The sequence below is a fragment of the Herpailurus yagouaroundi genome, unplaced genomic scaffold, assembly GCF_014898765.1.
Source record: "Herpailurus yagouaroundi ecotype Mexico unplaced genomic scaffold, PumYag 181, whole genome shotgun sequence".
Classification (NCBI taxonomy): domain Eukaryota; kingdom Metazoa; phylum Chordata; class Mammalia; order Carnivora; family Felidae; genus Herpailurus; species Herpailurus yagouaroundi.
Genome location: NW_024412412.1, coordinates 26,089,934 through 26,110,580, shown reverse-complemented (window position 1 = coordinate 26,110,580; position 20,647 = coordinate 26,089,934). Strand labels below are relative to the sequence as shown.

General features: G+C 46.2%; 1 protein-coding gene across 5 annotated transcripts in view; it reads left to right on the top strand.

Moving 5' to 3' along the window:
* Positions 1 to 20,376, top strand: part of MFHAS1 (multifunctional ROCO family signaling regulator 1) — a 100,388-nt gene extending 80,012 nt beyond the window's left edge. The window contains exons 2-4 of one of the 5 annotated variants that reach the window (XM_040490139.1): positions 7,052 to 7,178; positions 13,514 to 13,624; positions 17,597 to 20,376. In XM_040490139.1, coding sequence (XP_040346073.1) covers positions 7,052 to 7,178; positions 13,514 to 13,541 — 155 coding nt within the window. In that variant the 3' untranslated portion in view covers positions 13,542 to 13,624; positions 17,597 to 20,376. Of the gene's footprint in view, positions 1 to 7,051; positions 7,229 to 10,026; positions 10,226 to 13,513; positions 13,626 to 17,596 lie in introns of those variants that run through there. The other 4 variants (XM_040490141.1, XM_040490140.1, XM_040490138.1 and 1 more) reach the window with 4 other exon arrangements.
* Positions 20,377 to 20,647: the final 271 nt, after the last annotated feature.

The window sequence follows — 20,647 nt, the reverse complement described above, 5'->3', positions numbered from 1 at the left end:
GAATATGAAAGGTGTCTGTCATCTGTGCCCAGTGGGGCGGGTCCCCCTTGGCTTGGCTTCCACTACTCATCAGGAGAGTCTGAGGACTTCACAGGTGAGAATCGTTGTGTGAGTCATAGAAGGAATCAAGCGCATGACCTTTGTTTTTCCTCTTGCCTGCAACTGTCACCACCACCAGCCTCCACCTTGGAGGACGTTGGGAGGAAGTTGAGGCCAAGTGTTGACACTGAATTTGTCTAGCGCAGCCTGAGAGCAGGCCATGATGACTCACTGAAGATAGGTCCTGAGTTGCGCCTCTAGTTCAAGGGCATCTCCATGACCCCAGTTGGCCTGCTTCTGTTTGGCTTAGAGAGTGTACTCTTACGGATACGACTTTGTAAACTGTCCTCAAAGCCTCATGGCACAGAAGGGCATGTGGGCGGTTTTCTTTTTTCTTTTTTTGAAGAAGTCTCAGCTTTCAGAGTCAAAACTGGTCTTGTGAATGCAACAAATGGCTGGAGACAGCAATGTCTTTACATTGCTAAATCGCCCAGAACTCAGTAGATGCCTACAATTTGAAGAATTGAAGGGCTGTGTAGTGAAAATGAAAATACGGTTCTACAAGAAGTTCGTAATTTCTGATGGTGTGAGTTTTTGCAGCTGCCTTTGGAATGCGTGCCTCAGGATGCATCCGGCTATTAAGCGGTCCTATCGTGGACTCGTTTCCAAGAGGAACTAATTGAGCCAAAAGCAAACTCTGCTCACAGGAAGAAAGCAGCATCCCTGCAGTTTAGGGGACCAGTCTGAGTCCCGGAACTCTCTACAAGTACGTGTGGCCGAGTGCTGGACAGTATCTGTAGGCATCCCAGCTGACTTCCAGTGACCCTGCAGGAAGATTCCTGCCGAGTCTCTGGGTACCCCAGCCGGTTTCCTGGCAAGTTCAGTAGCAGCTCCCTGGGCACCTTCCAGAGAGCACCAGTGTCCCAGCTGGTGTTCCCATAAATTCGGCAGCACCCACGGGAGTAACTGTCCAAGGACTCCAGCCAGTGCCCCATCCAGTGCGTTTGACAGCACGCTCCGCCCACCTCCAGACAGCTTCCCAGGCAGTTTTGTCCGCGCCCGGAGGATAGGTCCCTGCCGGCTGGCTTCTCGGCTAAGAGTGGACAGGTCTAGCCTGGGGCAACCCCTCCGGGGGTCTGCACTATTCCCTATCCTGAGAAAGGTGATTCCCAGTGATGGGCACACTTCTGGCCCAGCTCTGTCTCTGCTCTTTACAAAGACGTGCCCCACTCCCTCCTGCATGTCACTTTCTCTCCCCCTAAAAAGTTCTAATTCACAATCAAAGGGCTGAGACCAAAGCTACTTAACAAAAGGGAATTTCTTTTAAAGTTGAGATTACCAAAACTTACAACCTGATCTCTTTATTTCATTTCTTCTGAGCGGTGGCCAACCCAGGAGCCGCCCAGTCGTGGTCCTGTGCGATAGGGGGGTGAGGGGGTGGGCATGGGGGGGGGGTCCTCCTCTGAAATGGCAGCCAAGGGTACAGATGGTTATGTTGGAACCAGCAGATATCGGTGGGGGTCTCTTCTGCCTTTTCTCACACCCTTAGGTGTGCACGGTGGCGTGTTTTTAAATTGAGCGTTTTAACGTCGGATGTTTACTTCTGCCGTGTATATACTTTCTGGGCTTTATTTTGTCTTAAGACAGGGTGTCCTGTTATCTCTATCCGGCCTTCCTCTTCCACATGAAGTAGTTCTCTGGTCTTTGCTGCCTGATACCTCGATGGGCTTGGAAAGTGGGGGACTTCCTGCTCACTGGTTTCAGAGGACGCTGCCTTTGCCCAGGGGAGATGTGGGAAACAGTATTCACAGATCTCAACATAGCTACATCCAGAGTCACATTTAATTGAAGTACAACAGTAGACTTTGGGGTGGGGAGAGCGAGGGGGTGAATTTTAGAATATTAGAGCGGAAGAGGTCCTGAAGACATCTAGATAGTTCCTTACCTAATAGAACCTATATACTTGTTTCTTTTACTGTCTAGACCACTTTGGCTGTTTTGAGGGATGTTCGTAATTTAGATCTTCATTCTGGATCAGGGAAGTGGCTTTTATTTGCACTAAAAAGAAATGTAAGGGGCTTTTAATATTGCGATTTGACTCATCAGTATGACACATTTGTCGTATTCTGTGTAAAGTGCTCAATGCTTGAGAATTCTGATGCTTTGCAGAAAAAGATGAAAAAGTTCCTTCCACTTCTGTTGATTTTCTTTTTTTAAAAAAAACCATAATAAAACAGCGTTCTGTTCTTCCACAGGGGGGAAAACGGTTGATGTGGCAGCTTTTTAATGCCGGAAATCTTGAGCCGGAGTAATTAAGGACAGTTTTTCATAACTTTAACGGGCACAAGGAGACTGGGCAGTGGCCTAAAACAGCTTCAGTGAATGCAGTGTTCTGTTCTTCGGGCCAAAGTTCTGCTTTTTCAGGAAGACTGACTGCATTGTGTGCCGCACGTGAACGGACCATCTCCAACCGTAGAGAAAGCACTAGCATTCGAAACTGGCATTCCCCTTCGGTGTGCGGCCGGCATGCTTTCGCCTCGTTTTCTTACTGACTCAAACATAAAATAAATAAATAAGTAACCCCAGGACCATTTAAATCTCAAGGGACCGCTTTCCCTCTGAATTCATCTGTGTTCTTGGTCAGTTGATGTTTCTAATTAGAATGTAGCTCTAAGTGGACACTGATGCACAGAAATGTCAGTCTCATAATTTGTAATGACTACAGAGAATCCCGTCTTACTGGTGTGTCGGAGTTTTTAATCATTTCCCCAGTGTTGGACTTTTGAGAGGGTTACCAGGTTTTCACTGTTTTATAAATAGTGTTGCTATGAGCAATTATTGTATAATTTTTGTCAGAGAGAAAGGCCTACTTCCTGGAAGCAAGTTCCTGAAAATGGAAATATAACAGGTCACGTGTGTATTTATCCTTACTTCACCACCGGCACATTTTCTGTAAATGTAGCTTTTTTTTTTTTTTTTCCAGCTTCCACCAGCTTTGGGATTTATCTTTTTTACTGGCTTTTGCTAGTGATGACAGACGTGTCATAGATCTAACATTCTTTCATTTGAAGTTTTCAAATTTCTGGTGACGCGGTATTTTGCAGGTAAATCATTTACGGTCTAATCCTGGCGCACGGCTTTACTGTAGAGAATGTGGGTACGATCACGTATTCGCATGAATTCTTTATAGAGTTGGAAAAGTAAGCTTTTCAAAGAAATCTCATCAGTATGTCATAGTGTCAAGAACTTACCGGATGCCGGACACAACATTTAACACTTTCTGTGTTATCTAATTTAATCATCACGATGTCCTTGCCTCAGGACAGTATTATGTGGTGGTTAAGAGTGAAGTCAGATAGTCCTGGGTCCAAATTTCGGCTTTGCCACTTCCTCCTTGTTGGTGAATACCTAACCGCTCTGAGCCTCCCTTGCCACCTCTGTATATAATGAGGACAGGATTGTAGGTACTTCATAGTGTTGTCATGAGGACTAAGTGACACGATACAATGACAGCCTAAGCGCATAATAAGTGCTCGATAAATGTTAGCTGCTACTGCGATCACCATTTTTTCTTCTGTGGTTACTGTATGTCATTTACCTTGACGTATATAACAGTGTGCTGGTAATGTGGAGTCCTGGATAATCGATGTGATGGGTCTTCTGAGACCGTGTTCTCTGCTCTTGGAGGTCTTTTGGAGTCCTGCAAATTGGTATTCTTCTGTCCTTCTCGTTGTCCTTCTAACATTTCATAACTTTCCTCGGGGGGCCCTAACATACAGGACTACAGTTCCTTTTATGCACATGTGACTTTCTCAGATGCTGGGACCCTCCATATGAAAGGCCTTGACTTAGACTCCGGTATCCCCTGTGTCTCCTCACACACAGTAAGATCTCCCTATTTAGATACTGAGTGAATGGCTGTATTCTGGTGTTGCTTTTTCTAATGTTTATTTATTTTTTGTGAGAGAGGGACAATACATGAACGGGGGACAGGCAGAGAGAGAGAGGGAGAGACACAGAATCCAAAGCAGGCTCCAGGTTCTGAGCTGTCAACACAGAGCCCGACGCGGGGCTCGAACTCACGAACTGCGAGATCATGACCTGAGCCGAAGCTGGACGCTTAACTGACTGAGCCATGCAGGCGCGCTGGCTAATATTTTAGCTTGAAAATCAAGTTTGTGTGCAAGAAACTTGAGATGACCAGCTTCTGTTTTAGTAGATAACACATATTATGAACCACTTTTGTATTTGTGATCATGTTTTTTGAGAGGAAAAGGCTGTTTTCCTCATTTTCTGAATCTAACGACAGGGCACATTCCTTCCGTCCTAAGAATCCCGGCACCTTGCAGGAGCCTGTTGGAGGGCGGGGACCTGCAGGAGGTTGTGAACCGTGCAGCTTGGCTGCTCGGTTTTCTGCAGCCTCGAGTGGAGTTTTCACACCTGGGAGGCTTCTCCTCGCCTGCAGCTTTCATGCCCCCCTGCGGCTGGCAGTGCTGCTGGGGGTAGGGCCTCCATGGAACCGGTTACCTGGCTCCGTAGGATCCTGGGAATCTGGGGTAGGGGGCACTAAAGCTGTCAGTTTAATAAAAATTCATAACAGGTGCTTAACGGTCTACTGCAAATAATTGCAACCCTGGCAAACGGGTCCGCTCCCCCAAAACCAGCTGCGATCCCGCGCGCTCGGGCAGCTGCAGGAGGCCTGTGGGCATTCTGCCCACCAGGAGAGCGTTCCCAGGGGGAAACCACGGAAGCTGAGTGTGTCCAGGCCTTGGGGGTGATCCTGGGGACAGAAAGCACAGAGTAGAAATGTCAGGTAAGGAAGCAGGCGACAGGGGGCTTAGAACCAGGGTCGCAGACCTCGTCCCGTCTCCCCGGGGATGCACAGCTCTCCGTGGCACTTGGAACAGACCCGCCAGACTCAGAGGGTTTCTGACTTAGAAGGTCGCGTTTGGACCAAATGACTTCCAACTTTCCGTCCAGCTCTAACGTGCTACACCACTTTGGTTCGTGTTATGGCCTTGGTAGCATTTTAGTGTTTACATTTTTAACTTGCATTTTTATGTTTTGGAACCTTTCCTTAGTTGGTGTCAGAGTATGGCTCTGATACCCATGTATCCATGGTACAAGCTAATCATGTGAAATTACCTTTTGCAGTCGTTGGGTGTTTATAGTAGTTTGGCTAAGGAACTTCAAATTACATTCAGTTCATATTGTCCAAAGCCACGGAAAAATGCTCGAAGCAGGAAACGAATGTCTTATCGCAAAACTGCAAATATGTCAACGCTTAGTTCATTATGTAAGAAGAGTGTTTTTAGATTGCTCCTTTAGAAGAGACGTGTTCTGGCGTAAAGAAGCAGTTCGCGCTTTGGGAGGTCTTGGACGGTCGTGGCAAAGAGTAAGCATCCCAGAGATGGCTTCCCAAGGTCACATTCCAAGCCTGCCACTCTCCTGCCCTTGACTCGGGGTACGCCACATAACCTCCCTGACCTCGTTTGTAAAGTGAGGATGACCCTCCTAGAGACATCGCACAGACGAAATGAGAGGTACATTTAAAGCTCTCGGTTCACTGCTGGCACGTGGGCGTGCCTCACCAGTGTGAGAGTTCCGCTGAAGGTGAGGCATTTCAAAATACGGTATTTTGACGCCAAGGACTTTCTAATCATCCCTTGCTGGCTTAACTTTGGGTTCATTAGAATTTTTTTTTTAATTTTAAATTTATTTATTTTTCGAGAGAGGTGGAGGGAGAGTGCATGCATGCAGGGGAGCGGCAGGGGGAGAAGGAGGGAGAGAATTTTTTTTTTAACACTTTGTTCATTTTTGAGGGACAGAGAGAGAGCGTGAGCAGGGGAGGGGCAGAGAGAGGGGGAGACACAGAATCTGAAGCAGGCTCCAGGCTCTGAGCCGTCAGCACAGAGCCTGACGCGGGGCTCGAACTCACGAACTGTGAGATCATGACCTGAGCTGAAGTGGGAGGCTTAACTGACAGAGCCACCCAGGTGCCCCTGGGGCCCTGAGAATTTTCAAATCAGTTCTACTAAGTGATGGCTGCCAAAGGGCTGATGTTTATTTTCAGTAGCATCTTTCCCCAGTCGGCAAGCGTTTTGTGTCCTTGGTTTGGTCTGTTTACTTTCTACGTTTACGTAGGGGGATTTAGGCAGTAGCAAGTGCTGTCCTCAGCTAGAAGCTAGTTACTGAATTTTCTCTGAGCGACAGCACAGTGCCAGCCATGAGAATAGAGAGAGGGCAGGGTGCTGCCGGTAAGTAGACGAAGTGGAGGGGAAAGTAAGGAATGGAAGTCCTCACTGCTCTTTGGGATTTAACGGTCTAGTTGGAGAGAGATGAGATCCGGGCGTGCAGAGGACGCAGATTTCCTCTGGGTGTTGTGGTAATGCATTAAGTTAACTGTCTGTTTTTACTAGACCCCATTAGTCATAACATAGTCTTATGCTGGTGCTTTCAAATCCCCACACAGACCTACCCAGGATATCCTCTTGCCAGTGTGAAGCTGGGCTGTTTACCTAGATAACACCTTTGGTCGGCTTCGTGTCGAGATCATTTCTGCAGGGCTTTGTTGAAGGGCTGCTACGGTCTGTCCGAATCCCATCTGCCCCAAATGCTAATTATGAACACCTCCTTGGCAGCTTCTCCGGGCCCTAGGGATCCTCGCTCAATTTGCCACAACATCTAGATAAAGACCTCCGGAGTCAGTCCATGAAAAGGAAGGTGAGGAAAATAGCGGCAGATGCTGTCTTTGTCTGGAAGGATGGCCTCTTGGCCACAGCCATTAGAGCGTTCTCCATGGTGATGCAGATGAGAATGTAGGCGGTGGGCAGGGAGCAGGGCCGGTTTGCGATTCCGGGCGCATATCTGTTCTCTTGAGTCCATTGTCTGTAGACAACTCACTACCTGCCCTCCTCCCGGCTTCCGCAGTCCCTGGGTGCTGCATTCCTGTGTGGAATGGTCCCATTATGAAGGCACACCTCATTAACGCACTTTCTCTCTCCTCCTGCAGGGGAGTTGCTGAGTCAGCCCAGACCAGAAGGAGTGGCCGAGATCATTTGCCCGAAGAACGGCAGCGAGCGAGTGAATGTTGCCTTGGTTTACCCACCTACACCGACTGTGATCAGCCCCTGTTCCAAGTGAGTTCCAAACACGGTAGCCCCGGTCGCTCACTCCCCATCCTGCTCTGGTAGGTGTGATACAAAGGGCCGAGTGAAAGTGCCTTCCAGCAAACTTGGGATGCTCTCCCAAGGCAGACCTAGGTATCTGGGTGACAGAGGCACCATGGCTTATGTAGCAAACTAGGAATTTTTATTTTTTATTGTTTATGATTTCTTTTTTTTTTTTTTTTACTTTTGCTGATTAAAAGTGAGATCATTTGAAAAAAAAGCATTTTTTAACAGCTTTATCGAGCTGTCATTTCATAGGCAATATGGTTCACTCATTTAAGGTGTGTAGCTGGTTTTTAGTAGATTTGCAGGTATATACATCCAAAAAGAACATTTTTTTTTTTTATGGAAAGTGAGCACCCACTAAGTAAGAAAAGCCTACAGCAAATCCGTGGTAGACAATTTTTTTCTGTAGGTCTCTGATTCTCAGCCCTTGATAATCATGGCTGTGCAGATTGCCCCCACCGTCCCCCAAACGGCCTGAAACACAGAGAATGTACACGCGTGAACTTTTAGATACAGTGTTTACTTGGTATTACAGATTGAACTCCTCCTGTTTTGGGTTTTTGTTTAGTTCTTTTTGCAGTGTTAAGAACCACAGGCCACTTTTACGGGGCACCTGGGTGGCGCAGTCGGTTAAGCATCCAACTTCAGCCAGGTCACGATCTTGCGGTCCATCAGTTCAAGCCCCGCGTCGGGCTGATGGCTCAGAGCCTGGAGCCTGTTTCCGATTCTGTGTCTCCCGTTCATGCTCTGTCTCTCTCTGTCCCAAAAATAAATAAACGTTGAAAAAAAAATTAAAAAAAAAAAAGAACCACCGGCCACTTTTAAAGTGAGATAAAATCCCTTTTTGCTGCAAATCTTGCAAAGGAGCAGGGCACAGTCTTCTTGGAGATGCTCCGGGAGACAGCAGCGACGTGGCTTGTAGGGCAAAGCATTCATGCGGCAAGCTTGAGTTTTTCTTCCGAGCTGACCCCATAGAATTTTGTTTTCACAGATGAGCTTTTTATAGGGAGGTTCTGCAGTTTGCATCTGAAAATGGTGGCCTGTCCACCTCACCTTGAGAGACTCGTTATGGGGTGGGTTCCACAAGAGCCCCACGCGGTAGGAGCCCAGGCCTCAGCCCGGAAGTGTCTGTTCGCCTGACTTTCGCGTGTTGTCTGCAGAGCGAGGTGTTCAGTAGGTGCTCATTCCTTAGCGGCTGCAGTAGAAGGGTGCTTTGTCCAAACCAAGTGACTCATTAGAACATCCCTAATTCATCTCTGCTGGAAGATGTCACCAAACACCCACGGGAAACTCTTATCTAATGCTGGTATTCAGAATGCTATTTTAGCTAACACACACATGGTCTAACTCCTCACGCACAGGGCCCGTAGGACATTGGGAAATTGTGAAGCACTTCTTACGATTACATAGTAGCTTCATACTAACCAGAGCACCCCTTGTCCCTGTCTGTTGTATGAATATATCAAACACAAATGTGATTGTTCTTTGGTGGACGTTGGCCCCTTTCTTTCAGAAACACAGTGGGGAGAGGATGAGGGGGGCTTACAGAAGTAGCAGGGGGTGAGGGAAACCGTTGCACTGGCGTAGGTTTTCCTGAGCAAGCATAGACATTAACCTCTTGTTTCGCCATAGCCGCGTGGCGTTTAATAGGTGAGATAGAGGTAGAAGTTGAAGTATCAGTTTGCACAAGAAACCACAGTGGCAGCCAGCCAGCCTTATCGGTGCTTTCCCATGGGCTTCTCGTTGTGCTGCCACAGAAAGACATTTATACCAGCCTGGAAAAAAAAAAAAAAAAAAACGCTATCACCTCCTCTGTCTCTCACACGTTATTATACTTAAATTGAATAAGCAGCTTTAAGGTCTTGGGTAATCAGAGCCGCGTAGCCTCAGACATCTAGATGCTGGAGAGAATAACTGCTTTTGACCTAGCTATGTGAATAGTTTTATTTCAAAATGGATTTTTTGTTTTGTTTTGTTTTAAAGCCTCGTACAATGGACAGCAGGTTTGGAGTGTAAGTCTCAATTCTAAATGAAGGAATGTCCATGAAAACAAACAGACACTCAGGTCCGGCCCTGCCCAGTGGAGGTCTGATTTATGTCGATGACTGTGTATTGAAAGCAGGAGATTTGGGGGACTGAGGAGGAAAGCCGTGACAGGTGGTGGTTATTACGTAGTCACAGCTTGGGTCTGAACCTGACGATTAAACTTGGGGGTGCCAACAGGCAGTAGGAATTAGGAGTCTGGACCACTGCACTGGCTTTGCAACTCTAGGCCAGTTAACTTTTTAGCAAGGCATAGTAGAGTGATCTTTTACTTCTCTATCATCCCATTAAAATGCAGGTGGGTGGTTGAGATCCATCTTTCTTAATCGGGCTTATGTATGTGAATTTCCAGAGGGAAGGGCCAGGCACTAGTCTTTGGAAAAAACGATAGTCCCCCTGATGATTCTAATGTGTGTATGCTGGACTTTCTGATCTCTGGGCCCCCCTCCTTGACTCTAAGCGTGGGCTCCCTGGCCAGTGGGCTTTTAGCTTTGTCTATAGAGCCTGTCTCTGGTCAGCAACCGATTGTCAGCACCAAGGCAAAGCTGATCCGTGTGCTACATGGATCAGTAACTTATCGTTCAAATCAGGAAAGGATTGAGGTTGACAGGAGGGCTCTTAATTATTCCAGGACAGCAGACCAGCCAGTAAAGTCTTCAAGGCGTACAAGAATTATCACCCTACTCCTATGTCATTGATGTAGATCTCATGGTGGTTTTTTGAAAAGACAGTCCAAGCTCTTTAACCAGCTTACTCCTCTCCTTTACAGGTCAAATCAGAGACTTGTCATTTAACTGCCTGCCTTTGACCATGTGTAAAATAATGGTGCTGCCATGCGCTTTATAAAGAAAAACCATCGATGACTGTTATTTAACTGGATCTTCCTTATAAATTCCAAGTTTTTCTATTTCTCATTTAAAAATTTTTCTGTGTTTTATTTCCCTATGGGGAGAGACAGAGAATAAAGAGTAAGTAGTGATTTTTTTTTTTTAAGACGATTTACTTTCATCCATTGTTTTGGTGATTGGTGGTTGGGGTCCCTACCAGCTTTCCATTGGGAAAAGGTCACATGAAAGAAATGCCTCTACTGTACCTCTCCCTCCAGGGGGATACTGAGGAGCTGAGTGGCTTCTTGTCTTTGCTGATTATCAGATAGAAATATGAGTCCTCTCCGTACTCTGGCTCTTCTGGGCTGATTTTCAAGGATATTTGCTTTTGAGATGAGGTGAAGACTCACCTAGTGACACATTTGCTAGGTCGCTCTGAAAACTTCTTACCTCCTTAAGGATGTGGATTCTGTCTGATACACTTTTTAAATAATTCAGTGATTATTGACATTTATTATGTGGTTCACAGCCATCACCACTATCGAATTTTAGAATATGTTCATCATTCCTAAAGAAACCTGTGCCCTCTGGTGTCTAATACAACACATATAGTTCCGGGCAGGCAAGAAATTTTTTCGTGCCGCTTTCAGAATGGCTTTGCTGCTTAGTGTGTTGGTATTAAGCAGACTTGTGAGTTTCAAAGAAATTCTCATCACGTGTTATTCTTGGCCTCATTCAGTCTAAAGGCAGTGAATTGACTAGCACCCCCACCCCCAATGCCAGCCCCCCATTTATTGGACAGTAGAGAAGTGGGGCTGCTTGCAGGGAGACCTGCCTCCTTCAGACCTTTTTTCTCTTTTTCTTTTTCTTTCTTTCTTCCTTCCTTCCTTCTTTTAGCATAGGAGGCAATGTTTTAAAACACAAACTTATTTTGTAGAGAAGCTTTGGGTTCACGACAAAATTGAGCAGAAGCTACAGAGAGATCCCACATCCCTCCTGCCCCACTCTGCACAGCTTCCCTCCACCAGAGTGGCACATTTGTGGTACTAGATGGGCCCAAGGTCCCACAGTTTACTTCATCGTCACCCAAGGTCCACAGTTTACTTCAGGGTCCACTCTTGGTGCTGCACGTTCCATGGGTTTCAATGTCCGCCATTGTAGTATGAAAGGCAGTATTTCCATTGCCCTAAAGGTCCTCTTCCTCCTTCTCTTTATTTATTCCTCGGTCCCCGCCTCCTCCTTAACCCCCGGCAACCGTTGACCTTTTCTCTTCAGCTTCAGTGAAGTATAAGCGACAAATAAAATCGTACGATGGCTAAAGTGTTCATCGTGGTGATGTGATATATGATGCATTGTGAGAGCTTCTCACCACCTAGCTAATCACCCCGTCCGTCACTTCCCATCCCTTTCCGCCAGAAATTCTGGTCGGCCGAACTGACCCCTAGGCATTAAAGGGATACTGAGTCTTGGACATTATGAGTCGTTAAAGGCAGAGTCCTACTTTCAGTGGGAAAAGTAAGGAGAAAGTAGATTCATTGTTTTATTTTTGAAAACTTTATCTGTGAATTCCTGTCTTTGTCCTGCTGCTCTGCACATTGAGACACTTAAAATTCCAGTTCAGAAGGGAAGTGTGAACTTCTTTAAGCGAATGGCAGCTCACTGTTTGCTTTTAATTTTAGGTACCCTTACGATGTTCCTCTTTCTCACTTCCAAAGAGGTTTAGAGGAACCCAGCCCCCACCAAGTATATACTCAGATAAACTGCTAGATAACCCAATTTATCTACTGCTTTTCATTAAATAAGTTCTTTTAATGTTTTTTTTAAATTTTTTTTAACGTTTATTTATTTTTGAGACAGAGAGAGACACAGCATGAACAGAGTGGGGCAGAGAGAGAGGGAGACACAGAATCTGAAACAGGCTCCAGGCTCCGAGCTGTCAGCACAGAGCCCGACATGGGGCTCGAACTCACGGATTGTGAGATCATGACCTGAGCTGAAGTCGGACGCTTAACCGACCAAGCCACCCAGGTGCACCTAATGTTTATTTATTTTTGAGAGAGAGAGACAGACAGACAGACAGGACATGAGCAGGGGAGAGGCAGAGAGAGGGGGAGACACAGAATCCCAAGCAGGCTCCAGGCTCTGAGCTGTCAACACAGAGCCCCGCATGGGCTAGAACTCACAAACCGTGAGATCATGACCTGAGCCAAAGTCGGATGCTTAACCAACTGAGCTGCCCAGCCGCCCCTCTACTGATTTTCATTTAAAAGACAGGATCCAAGGGGCGCCTGGGTGGCTCAGTCGGTTGAGCGTCCGACTTCGCTCGGGTCACGATCTCACGGTCCATGAGTTTGAGCCCCGCATCAGGCTCTGTGCCGACAGCTCAGAGCCTGGAGCCTGCTTCAGATTCTGTGTCTCCCTCTCTCTCTGGCCCTCCCCCCATTCATGCTCTGTCTCTCTCTGTCTCAAAAATAAATAAATGTTAAAAAAAAAAATTTAAAAAAAAAATAAAAAAAAATAAAAAAAAAAAAATAAAAGACAGGATCCAATAGGTTAGCATCTAGAAATGTGTTACCTGAAGGCATACTGAAATGCAACCGACATTCTTCCATGTGGTTTCCTAATGGACAGACCCTGGAACATACAGGACATGGGAATATATCATTTTTATTTCCTGACAGTTGCCGTTTCTCTTGTGGTGGTTCCGTGTCTGTCTGCACTCCATATGGAATGGTGGCAATGAAAAGGGAAGCAGATTCTGATTTGGGCAGGTCATGTGTTACAGAATTGGAAAATATGGGCCGGTTTGAAAGTTGTCAAGCTAAGCTTTCTCCTTTTCCAGAAAGTGCGACTAATGATAAAAAGGGCCGAGACACTGCATCTCAGAACTACCTCTTATACTTGGGTTATTGTATATATGTTTGTAAGTAGTCCCAAGGATACAGTGATTGCTTCGCATGAGAATTTGGCAGTTACATTGTTACCACACAGGGATATTTAAGACCAATTGAAATAGCCCTTTATAAAAAGTAGCATGAAGACACTGTTGCCTTTATCTCATCAGATAAACGGGCAAAGTAGGTTTAATTACACTCAGGATCGTTAGTATGGACCTGATAATTTCTTTTTACAAGAGCAACGGAGCAGCACAAACTTGGCTTTAGAACGATGGGGGATTTTTCAGTGACCACAGGATTGTGAAACACGGAGGGTGGGGATGGTATGGTATTTCAGAAGGAAAGGAAGCCGAATGTGGAGGTGGCCTGTGGGGTGTATCATGCTGATTTGTGTTGATTTGCTTTGTTTTTTGTAAGGAGTGAGACTGCTCATTGCCTCGCTCCTTTCACAGGCGAGGGGGAATAGTGTCTCTTGATTATTTAGTGCCCCATCAGCCACACTGATACTAGAATTTGTTCCCTCTCTGCTTAGGTATCTCCATACTTTCTTGGAAAATTAAGTGGAAAAGATAGTGCTTCTTTCCCTTATGTCATCATTTTTACTGTACCCAATCTGTGACTTTAGGAGCACCAAGTTTTAAGGGTAAGTCTCCGGGAAGCAGAGAGGGTTTCTTGAATTAGGGACTTCCTAAGGACTTGAGAGTTTAGGGGAAAACGGGGGGTGGGGTGGGCTTTGGGATGAAGAGATCTCTTCATATATAGAGCAGGCCATTTTAAGGTTACAAATCTTTTGCTTATTCAGAATCAAGACAACATTGAGAATTAAGAATCAGGAAACTGCTTGATTCTTTGGCCTAACTTATTATGATACTGCATATGTTAGTAATCTCCGTTCCTTGCTGGAAGAAAGAAGGCATTTTATTTTTAAGATTACCTTTATTTTTTGAGACAGAGAAAGAGCATGCATGCGCGAGCGGGGCAGAGGGAGAGAGAGAGAGAGAGAGAGAATCCTAAGGAGGTTCCAGGCTCTTGGGGAGCCTGATGCGGGGCTCGATCCCATGACCCTGGGATCATCATCTGAACCGAAATCAAGAGTTGGGTGCTCAGCCACCTCAGCCACCCAGGCGCCCCAAAAAAAGTCGTTTAAAAAAAATGTAATATGCATGAATGTAACATCACGAAAAGCTCGAGCGGATTGACACAGCAAATAGCTTCTTAAAAGTAGTGTTTGCCTTTATTTTCTCAAGGCAGTTTGGGCGCTGGAGTTACACTGCCCGAGTGTGAATCTTTGCCATCTGTTGGTGCCGTGGCTGTAGAGCTCTGTCAGAAGCGGATCCCAGAAGCGGTTGTCTTGTGGGGTTGTCGTGAGCATTTAGAGAGGCCACTGCTGGGGAGGCCAGGTAGCATTATTCCTTCCACAGAGCAAACAGCGCTCAATAAACTCGGTTGCTGCTTTTTCCACTAGGAATATTAGTGGTGTGCACCATGGGTGGCATATCAAGGTAATCATAAAAAACAAAACTTCAAAAGGCAGATATAGATACTAGAATAAAATGGCTCACCGACTTGCCTAGCAACATTTACTTATTTAAAAAAAATTTTGATGTTTATTTTTGAGAGAGAGAAAGTGCAAGTGGGGGAGGGGCAGAGAGCGAGGGAGACACAGAATCCGAAGCAGGCTCCAGCTCCGAGCTGTCAGCACAGAGCCCGACGCGGGCCCGAACCCACGAACGGTGAGATCATGACCTGATCCAAAGTGGGGCGCTCAACCGACTGAGCCACCCAGGCGCCCCAACATTTATTAACTGAGGTGCCTGCCCAGGGAGGGTGCATGTTTGTGCTGGAAGGTGGTGGCAGGGGGGCTGGCCTGCCTTGCCAAGTAACCGGGGAAGATCCGTTTACAAGGCCACCTGGAGTGTCCTGGCCCCATCCTCAGGGGGGAAAGTGGGGATGAGTGGTATCATTTCTTTCATATTATAATCACAAACGCCTGCAGTGCCAGATGAACAAAACCCCCCAACGCACTGGCTCACTGGCCCCTCACCGCCCTGTAAGTCACATAGGTCAGGGGTCTCTGGACTCCAGACTAGGCCGCGTGCCGACAGTCACAGTCACCGAGTGATGCGCCTCCGCCTGAAACCCACACCGTGGCTCCCAGTTCAGTGCTGTTTTCACACAAGCTCTTACTTACGCATTTGTCTTAGAATGTAGTATCGTAACAGAGCCTTGCACATACGGTAAGGCCAACAGATCAGGAAGTGACTGCCACTGAAAAAGACAGCTTAGGACTCACAGGGCCCTAGAGGAGGGTGTATGCTGTGCCGGGGGGGGGGGGGGGGACGGAAACGAGGCACAGAGAGGGGACTGTGCCCAAGAGTGCGAGTTTGCCGAGGGCGGGTGCTGGCTGGGCCCCGCGGGCCTGAGCGGCTCGGGCGGGCCTCGGGGCACAGGGAGGGTCCCTGGTTGCCTGGCACGTGGCCCTGGAGTGAGGGGGGCAGATAGAGGGTGGCCCGCAGTGTCGGAGCCTGATAAAGGCGGTGGCTGAGAGGTGTGGGCTCTGGATAGCGGGTGGGTACCGAGAAGCGCGCTCACGTCGGTGTTGTTTAGGGTCTCTAGGAACCTGCTAGTGTGGGGGGAGGGGAGGCCTCCAGGGGCAGCGAGGGCCCGGATGTCGAAGAATCCCAATACAGAAAATAAAGACCTAATTAATTAATACAACATGGTAGAGCCTCAGTTTCAGCCTGAGCTTCTAAATACCTGGACTGTGTGTGCTGTGTTCCAGGAAGAGCAGGTGCAGAACCCCGAGAGGATTCTGGGTCTGAGCCCCCATGCTGTCCTTTCCCCCAGCGCCCCACGGCAGCTCCCTTGGGTGTCCCGCGGGCTCTAGGCTTCACTGGTGTGAGTTACTGTCTTGCCCCTCAACGCTCCTCGTCGGTCTGCTTCCCACCTCGGGGAGAGGCGTTGCTTCGCTCCCGTCCGCCGAGCCAGGGGCTGCGGCTGCAGACACACAGCCTTCCCGAGACCTGTTCTAACGTCTTATCAGTGTATCTTGACACGAGTAAATTTGGCCACACAACCGTCTCTTTGGCCCTTCCTTTCCTCTAGATGCACCTGTCCCTGCCAAGATACCTGTGACTGAGTCTCAACTGGCCTCCGTCCCTCTAATGTCTTTTTTTTCCCCCTACGAACCAATATTATCTTTCAACGTCGGACCCTCGCCACTTCTGTGTTTAAAAGCCTCAAGTGGCTTCCTGGTGATTATAGGCTTTGGGTGCCCTTGCTTCGACATCCTTGTGCTTCTGTCTTACGTGTGGCTCAGGGGAACTGACAGCCAGACACAACTGTCTGCATTTCCGAAGGCTTGTTGGGTTCCGTGAGGAAAACGTTTGCATCCCTCTCACAAACCCAGAACTCGAACCACCGAAGTTAACTGCATGGTGGAGATGAGTTTTCACACTGCCATCCTCTTTACGTTAGATTTATTTTATTACTCGAATTTGAGGCAGTTGTCAAAACTTTCTCTACTGGGAAGTTTGCTATATATGAATAGGCCTTCAAAAAGTCTTGTGGCTGAGTGCCATAGAAACATGAAGCTATCCCCAGGGCTCCAAACATCCCAACCTGGCTTTTAGCTGTCAAGCACGCTGTGGAGTCAAGTAACCCTTGCTAAAGGCTGGCTCTCTCGCACCCTGGTGTGTTCCCTCCAGAAGTTATTTAACCTCTGGGAACCTTCGTTTCCTTCTTGGTGAATGTAGAGTAGGATGGAGCTTACCCCATAGGCGTGTTATGAGTTGAGGATTAATCCAGTAATGCACTGCGGTGAGTGGGTGTGATTCCTGATGTGTAGTAAGTTGTTAGTAAATGGAAGGTGCGTTTTTTTGGTAATGTTACTAATATTTTACAAAGTTTCTGTGAAATCAAGCACCATTGAGAGATGGGGGGGGATGGAGGGACTGCATGTCATTATAGGAAGGGTGACATAAGGGATGAGGACCTTTGACCTCTCTCTCTAATCATTTTGTCTGAATTGAATGCCACTCTGTTTAATTAGGTGGTGATACAGGAGTTTATTTTATATTCATCCAACTCCAGCTTTTAGTTTGACAGCCTTGCCTGTATGTAACATTGCAAGTGAAATCATGCCTTTTAAGGCCAGTTAGACATCCTAAAAGTTCTCACTTTTCAGTATGTATTCCTATTCCTAGAGGGCTATTTAGCTCGTGCATGCGTGCGTGCGTGCGTGTGTGTGTGTGTTTCCTGAAAGGACTCAGTGCTGTGGTTAGTGTTTGGGGTTCTTGATTATAAATCTCATTCGGCTGTGAAATTACAATGGCTTAGGTGGTTATTACTAATTCGTATAGTTCCTCATTATGCCTAAACTTAATGTCACAACCAGAAGTGTTCGACCAGCTTTCTAGTGAAAAGACGCTTTTCTTTGTAGGATCCTTAATTGCCTGACACTCACATTTTTATAAGGAATTCTAGAAGTAAAAATTAAAATTGGTGCCAAAAAAAAACCCCGATTAATAGTTTTGCTTTCTGTTCTTAGAATTGAGAATATCCTTCTCTGTCACCTTTTGTCATGTCTGTGCTTTCTTCTCCTCTACCCGTATAGGAAGAACGTTGGTGAAAAGCACAGAAACCAATGACTTCTATGGCTATGGAATTTCCGTGGAGAAAAGAGAGCATCAGAACTCACCTGGACCATCATTCGTACCCGGCAAACCCTCCACACTCCCACGCGCGTTCCGTGAACTTGAGTAATAACTGTCCAGGGTGCTTGCAGAGGAGGGATCGCACCTGGCCTGTAGATGAGGTGGGGGAGGGGCGGGGGAGGACGGGGGTGGGGGGGGAAGAACATGGAGCAAATGTTTTACAACCTGAACCTCAGAACTGTGATCCTCCAAGGAGAGCGCTACTTGAAGAAAAGAAAAAAAAAAAAAGTCGAATGGCTTCTCAGGGATTTTGTTTTCTGTGCACATATAAGCCATAGTTGCAGTACAGGTGGCCGTGTTTTGAGCACTCAGATTTCAGTTCTGTTAAATGTGAAAGAAGGATCGACTGACCGTTCATTGCTGTTCCGTAACTAGTGTAAAATATGTATATGTTTATCTTTATTTTTATAATATGCAAATACATTTAAATTTATACAGTTCGAAGCTTCTAGCGTTAGTTAACACTGGGTGCAATATTCTGCATGAGGACTGTGCCAAGATGGGGCTGGTTTCTTATTTTAGCAAAAGGCCTTTCTGTTCATTCTTTCATCTTTAGTCCTTCTGAGATTTTAAAAAACCCATCTGTCTGCCCATGGATTAAGTGCTGGTTCGCAGAGGTTGTGATAATCAGCAAGAACCTTACCTGTATTTCAGGCAGTGTCTCCTCCCCTTCTTTTAAATAAAGGTCCCTGCCTGCAAGCCTGTTCCTCGGGCAGGCTGGTGGGATTCGTGTTTTTCTTTGCCCACATTTCCAGTGGTGCTGGGCAGAATGTTCCTTGCTCCCAGCTTCCTGTTGACATTACGTTGTCACTAGATGATATGCTAATGGATTCTTCAGGGGCAGAGGACAGAGGGGTCGTGGAAGCCTGGTGGTAGGATTCTTCAGGGGAGGGGGACAGAGGGGTCAAGGAGTCCATGGAAAATCTGAGTCTTTCAATAGCTTAAGATAATCAGGAGTCAGTTGTGAATGGTGCAAAGAGCTTTGCTAATGAGTACTTCTCTCTCTAGAACAGAGTCTGAAATTTAGCAGAGCACTTTGAAAGCCCTTCACATCTGGCGGTCAGACCTTGAGATAGTGAGCTCCCTAACTGGAGAGCATAGTCCCGCATTGGTTATTTATAAATACAGAGCCTCTGATTGGATGGTCTGCTGCCAAGAACTAGTAAAACCATTGTTTTAAATCTCCACCAAGTAAAACGTGAAAAGCAAAGCAAATTGCTCTCGTCTACTCCTAATTGGGGCCAAACAGTATCTGCTGCAATAGTAACACGTTCTTTGAAGAGTATAAAGGACTCTGTTTACAGCTGCCTCCTCTGTGTGTTGATGGAAAAATGTGTAAGACAAACGGTTTTCTCACCAGTGTAAGGCATGAAAAGTGAGTCAGCTGGTATTATTCTTTTACTTCTTTTATAAAGTATTGACTCTTGGAATGCCACTATACAAAGTCTCAACATATTTTTTAAAAGAAACAAGCAAAGCAGCTGCATTGTGAAAAATCTTGAGTTTTGTAGATTTTGTGCCCCAGGAGTTGACTTCACTAACTCCAGAACCTCAGTGAAACAAGTATGATTTGTCATGATCATAAAATCAAATGGGATCAGACTATTTCTGCATTTTTTTGATACTTGAATACGACACCTCAATCTTGAGATTTCGTTTTCTTTTAGAACACAGTCACGAGATTACCTGCTTAATCCTTTGGTCACAGTTCTCTGTGTGCGTGCGTGCGTGTGTGTAAACTGAATGGTAACATTTAATTGCTTTATGGACCATTGAATTGTTGGGCATAGGAGTTTTGTAATTGGCACGAGACAGTTCCTAAACTGTCAAATTAACTGACTTTGACCAGTCTTTTTTTGCAAGGACACTTAAGGATGTGACTTCGGGCTAACTCCCCAGGGGACCATATTAAGTGAAAAAAAAAAAAAAATGCTCCTTTGGGTGACATACCCTGCAAGGTGTTTATCATAATTATGAACATAAATGCCCACATTCTTAATATCTGCTATTTTTTGACAAGTGATGTTTTGTGCTGTCATCTGAACCCTAGAGAAGCAGTGTAAGAAGAAATCTTGGTGTCACATGTGTTTCGGCAAAAAGGTCGTCATGATTGAGGGTCATGTGACCAAAAGAAGCTCCAGAAAAGCTTGAGAACTTGCTTCAGGGTGGGGGGGAGGGTTGGAGATACAGAAAACACTCTGCTCTACTGGAATTTTCAGTGTCTGTGTAGGAAATTCCGTTTTCTCTTTCCATACCTGGGAAGGCTCAGCCAGCCGAGGTGGACGGGCAGTTCCCAAAGCACAAGGGGGAGTCTTTCCAGACCAAGTAGCCCTCGCCTGGCAAACAAACGCCCTTCAAGTCTGTTATGGTTTCTATTCTTGCAACCAATGGTATCAAAACCGCTTCCTGGAATTGTAAAAGTGCTGCCAGAATAAATGTTTTTCCCCCTTCCAAGAAAAAAAATGACAGTGCTCATATTTGACATTTGTGCGTTGGACTCTTTTGAATGAATAAAAAGGAAAGGGTTTGGTATAACTCCTGATGGGGTGTGTGTTCTTTTTCATGCCACAGTTTGTAAATTGTCATTGTGGTTTCCCACTTAATTGTCGTGACTGGGCAGAAATTTAAAAAAAAAAAAAATTCAAGAAAGTTCAATAAAAATACAAAGAAATGGTTAAGCGATTATATTTCCGGAGTTTAGTTATTTTTGTTTTTGATTTCTTTACTTTCAATTATAGAAATACGATTCATAGTTTTAGTTCGTAGGTCACTTCTGAGCTTTGGGAGATGGATGATGCCAGCCCTGTGGGGGGGGGGGGTGGTGGAGTCCCCACAAGGAAGACTGAAGGGTCCCTGGTTAAAACCCTGCCTCTCTTCAGACTAGAGATTCAATTCTTGAATATCAGCTCTCACTTCAGTCAGACCCTTTTTCAGTGATCTGCGATACTCTT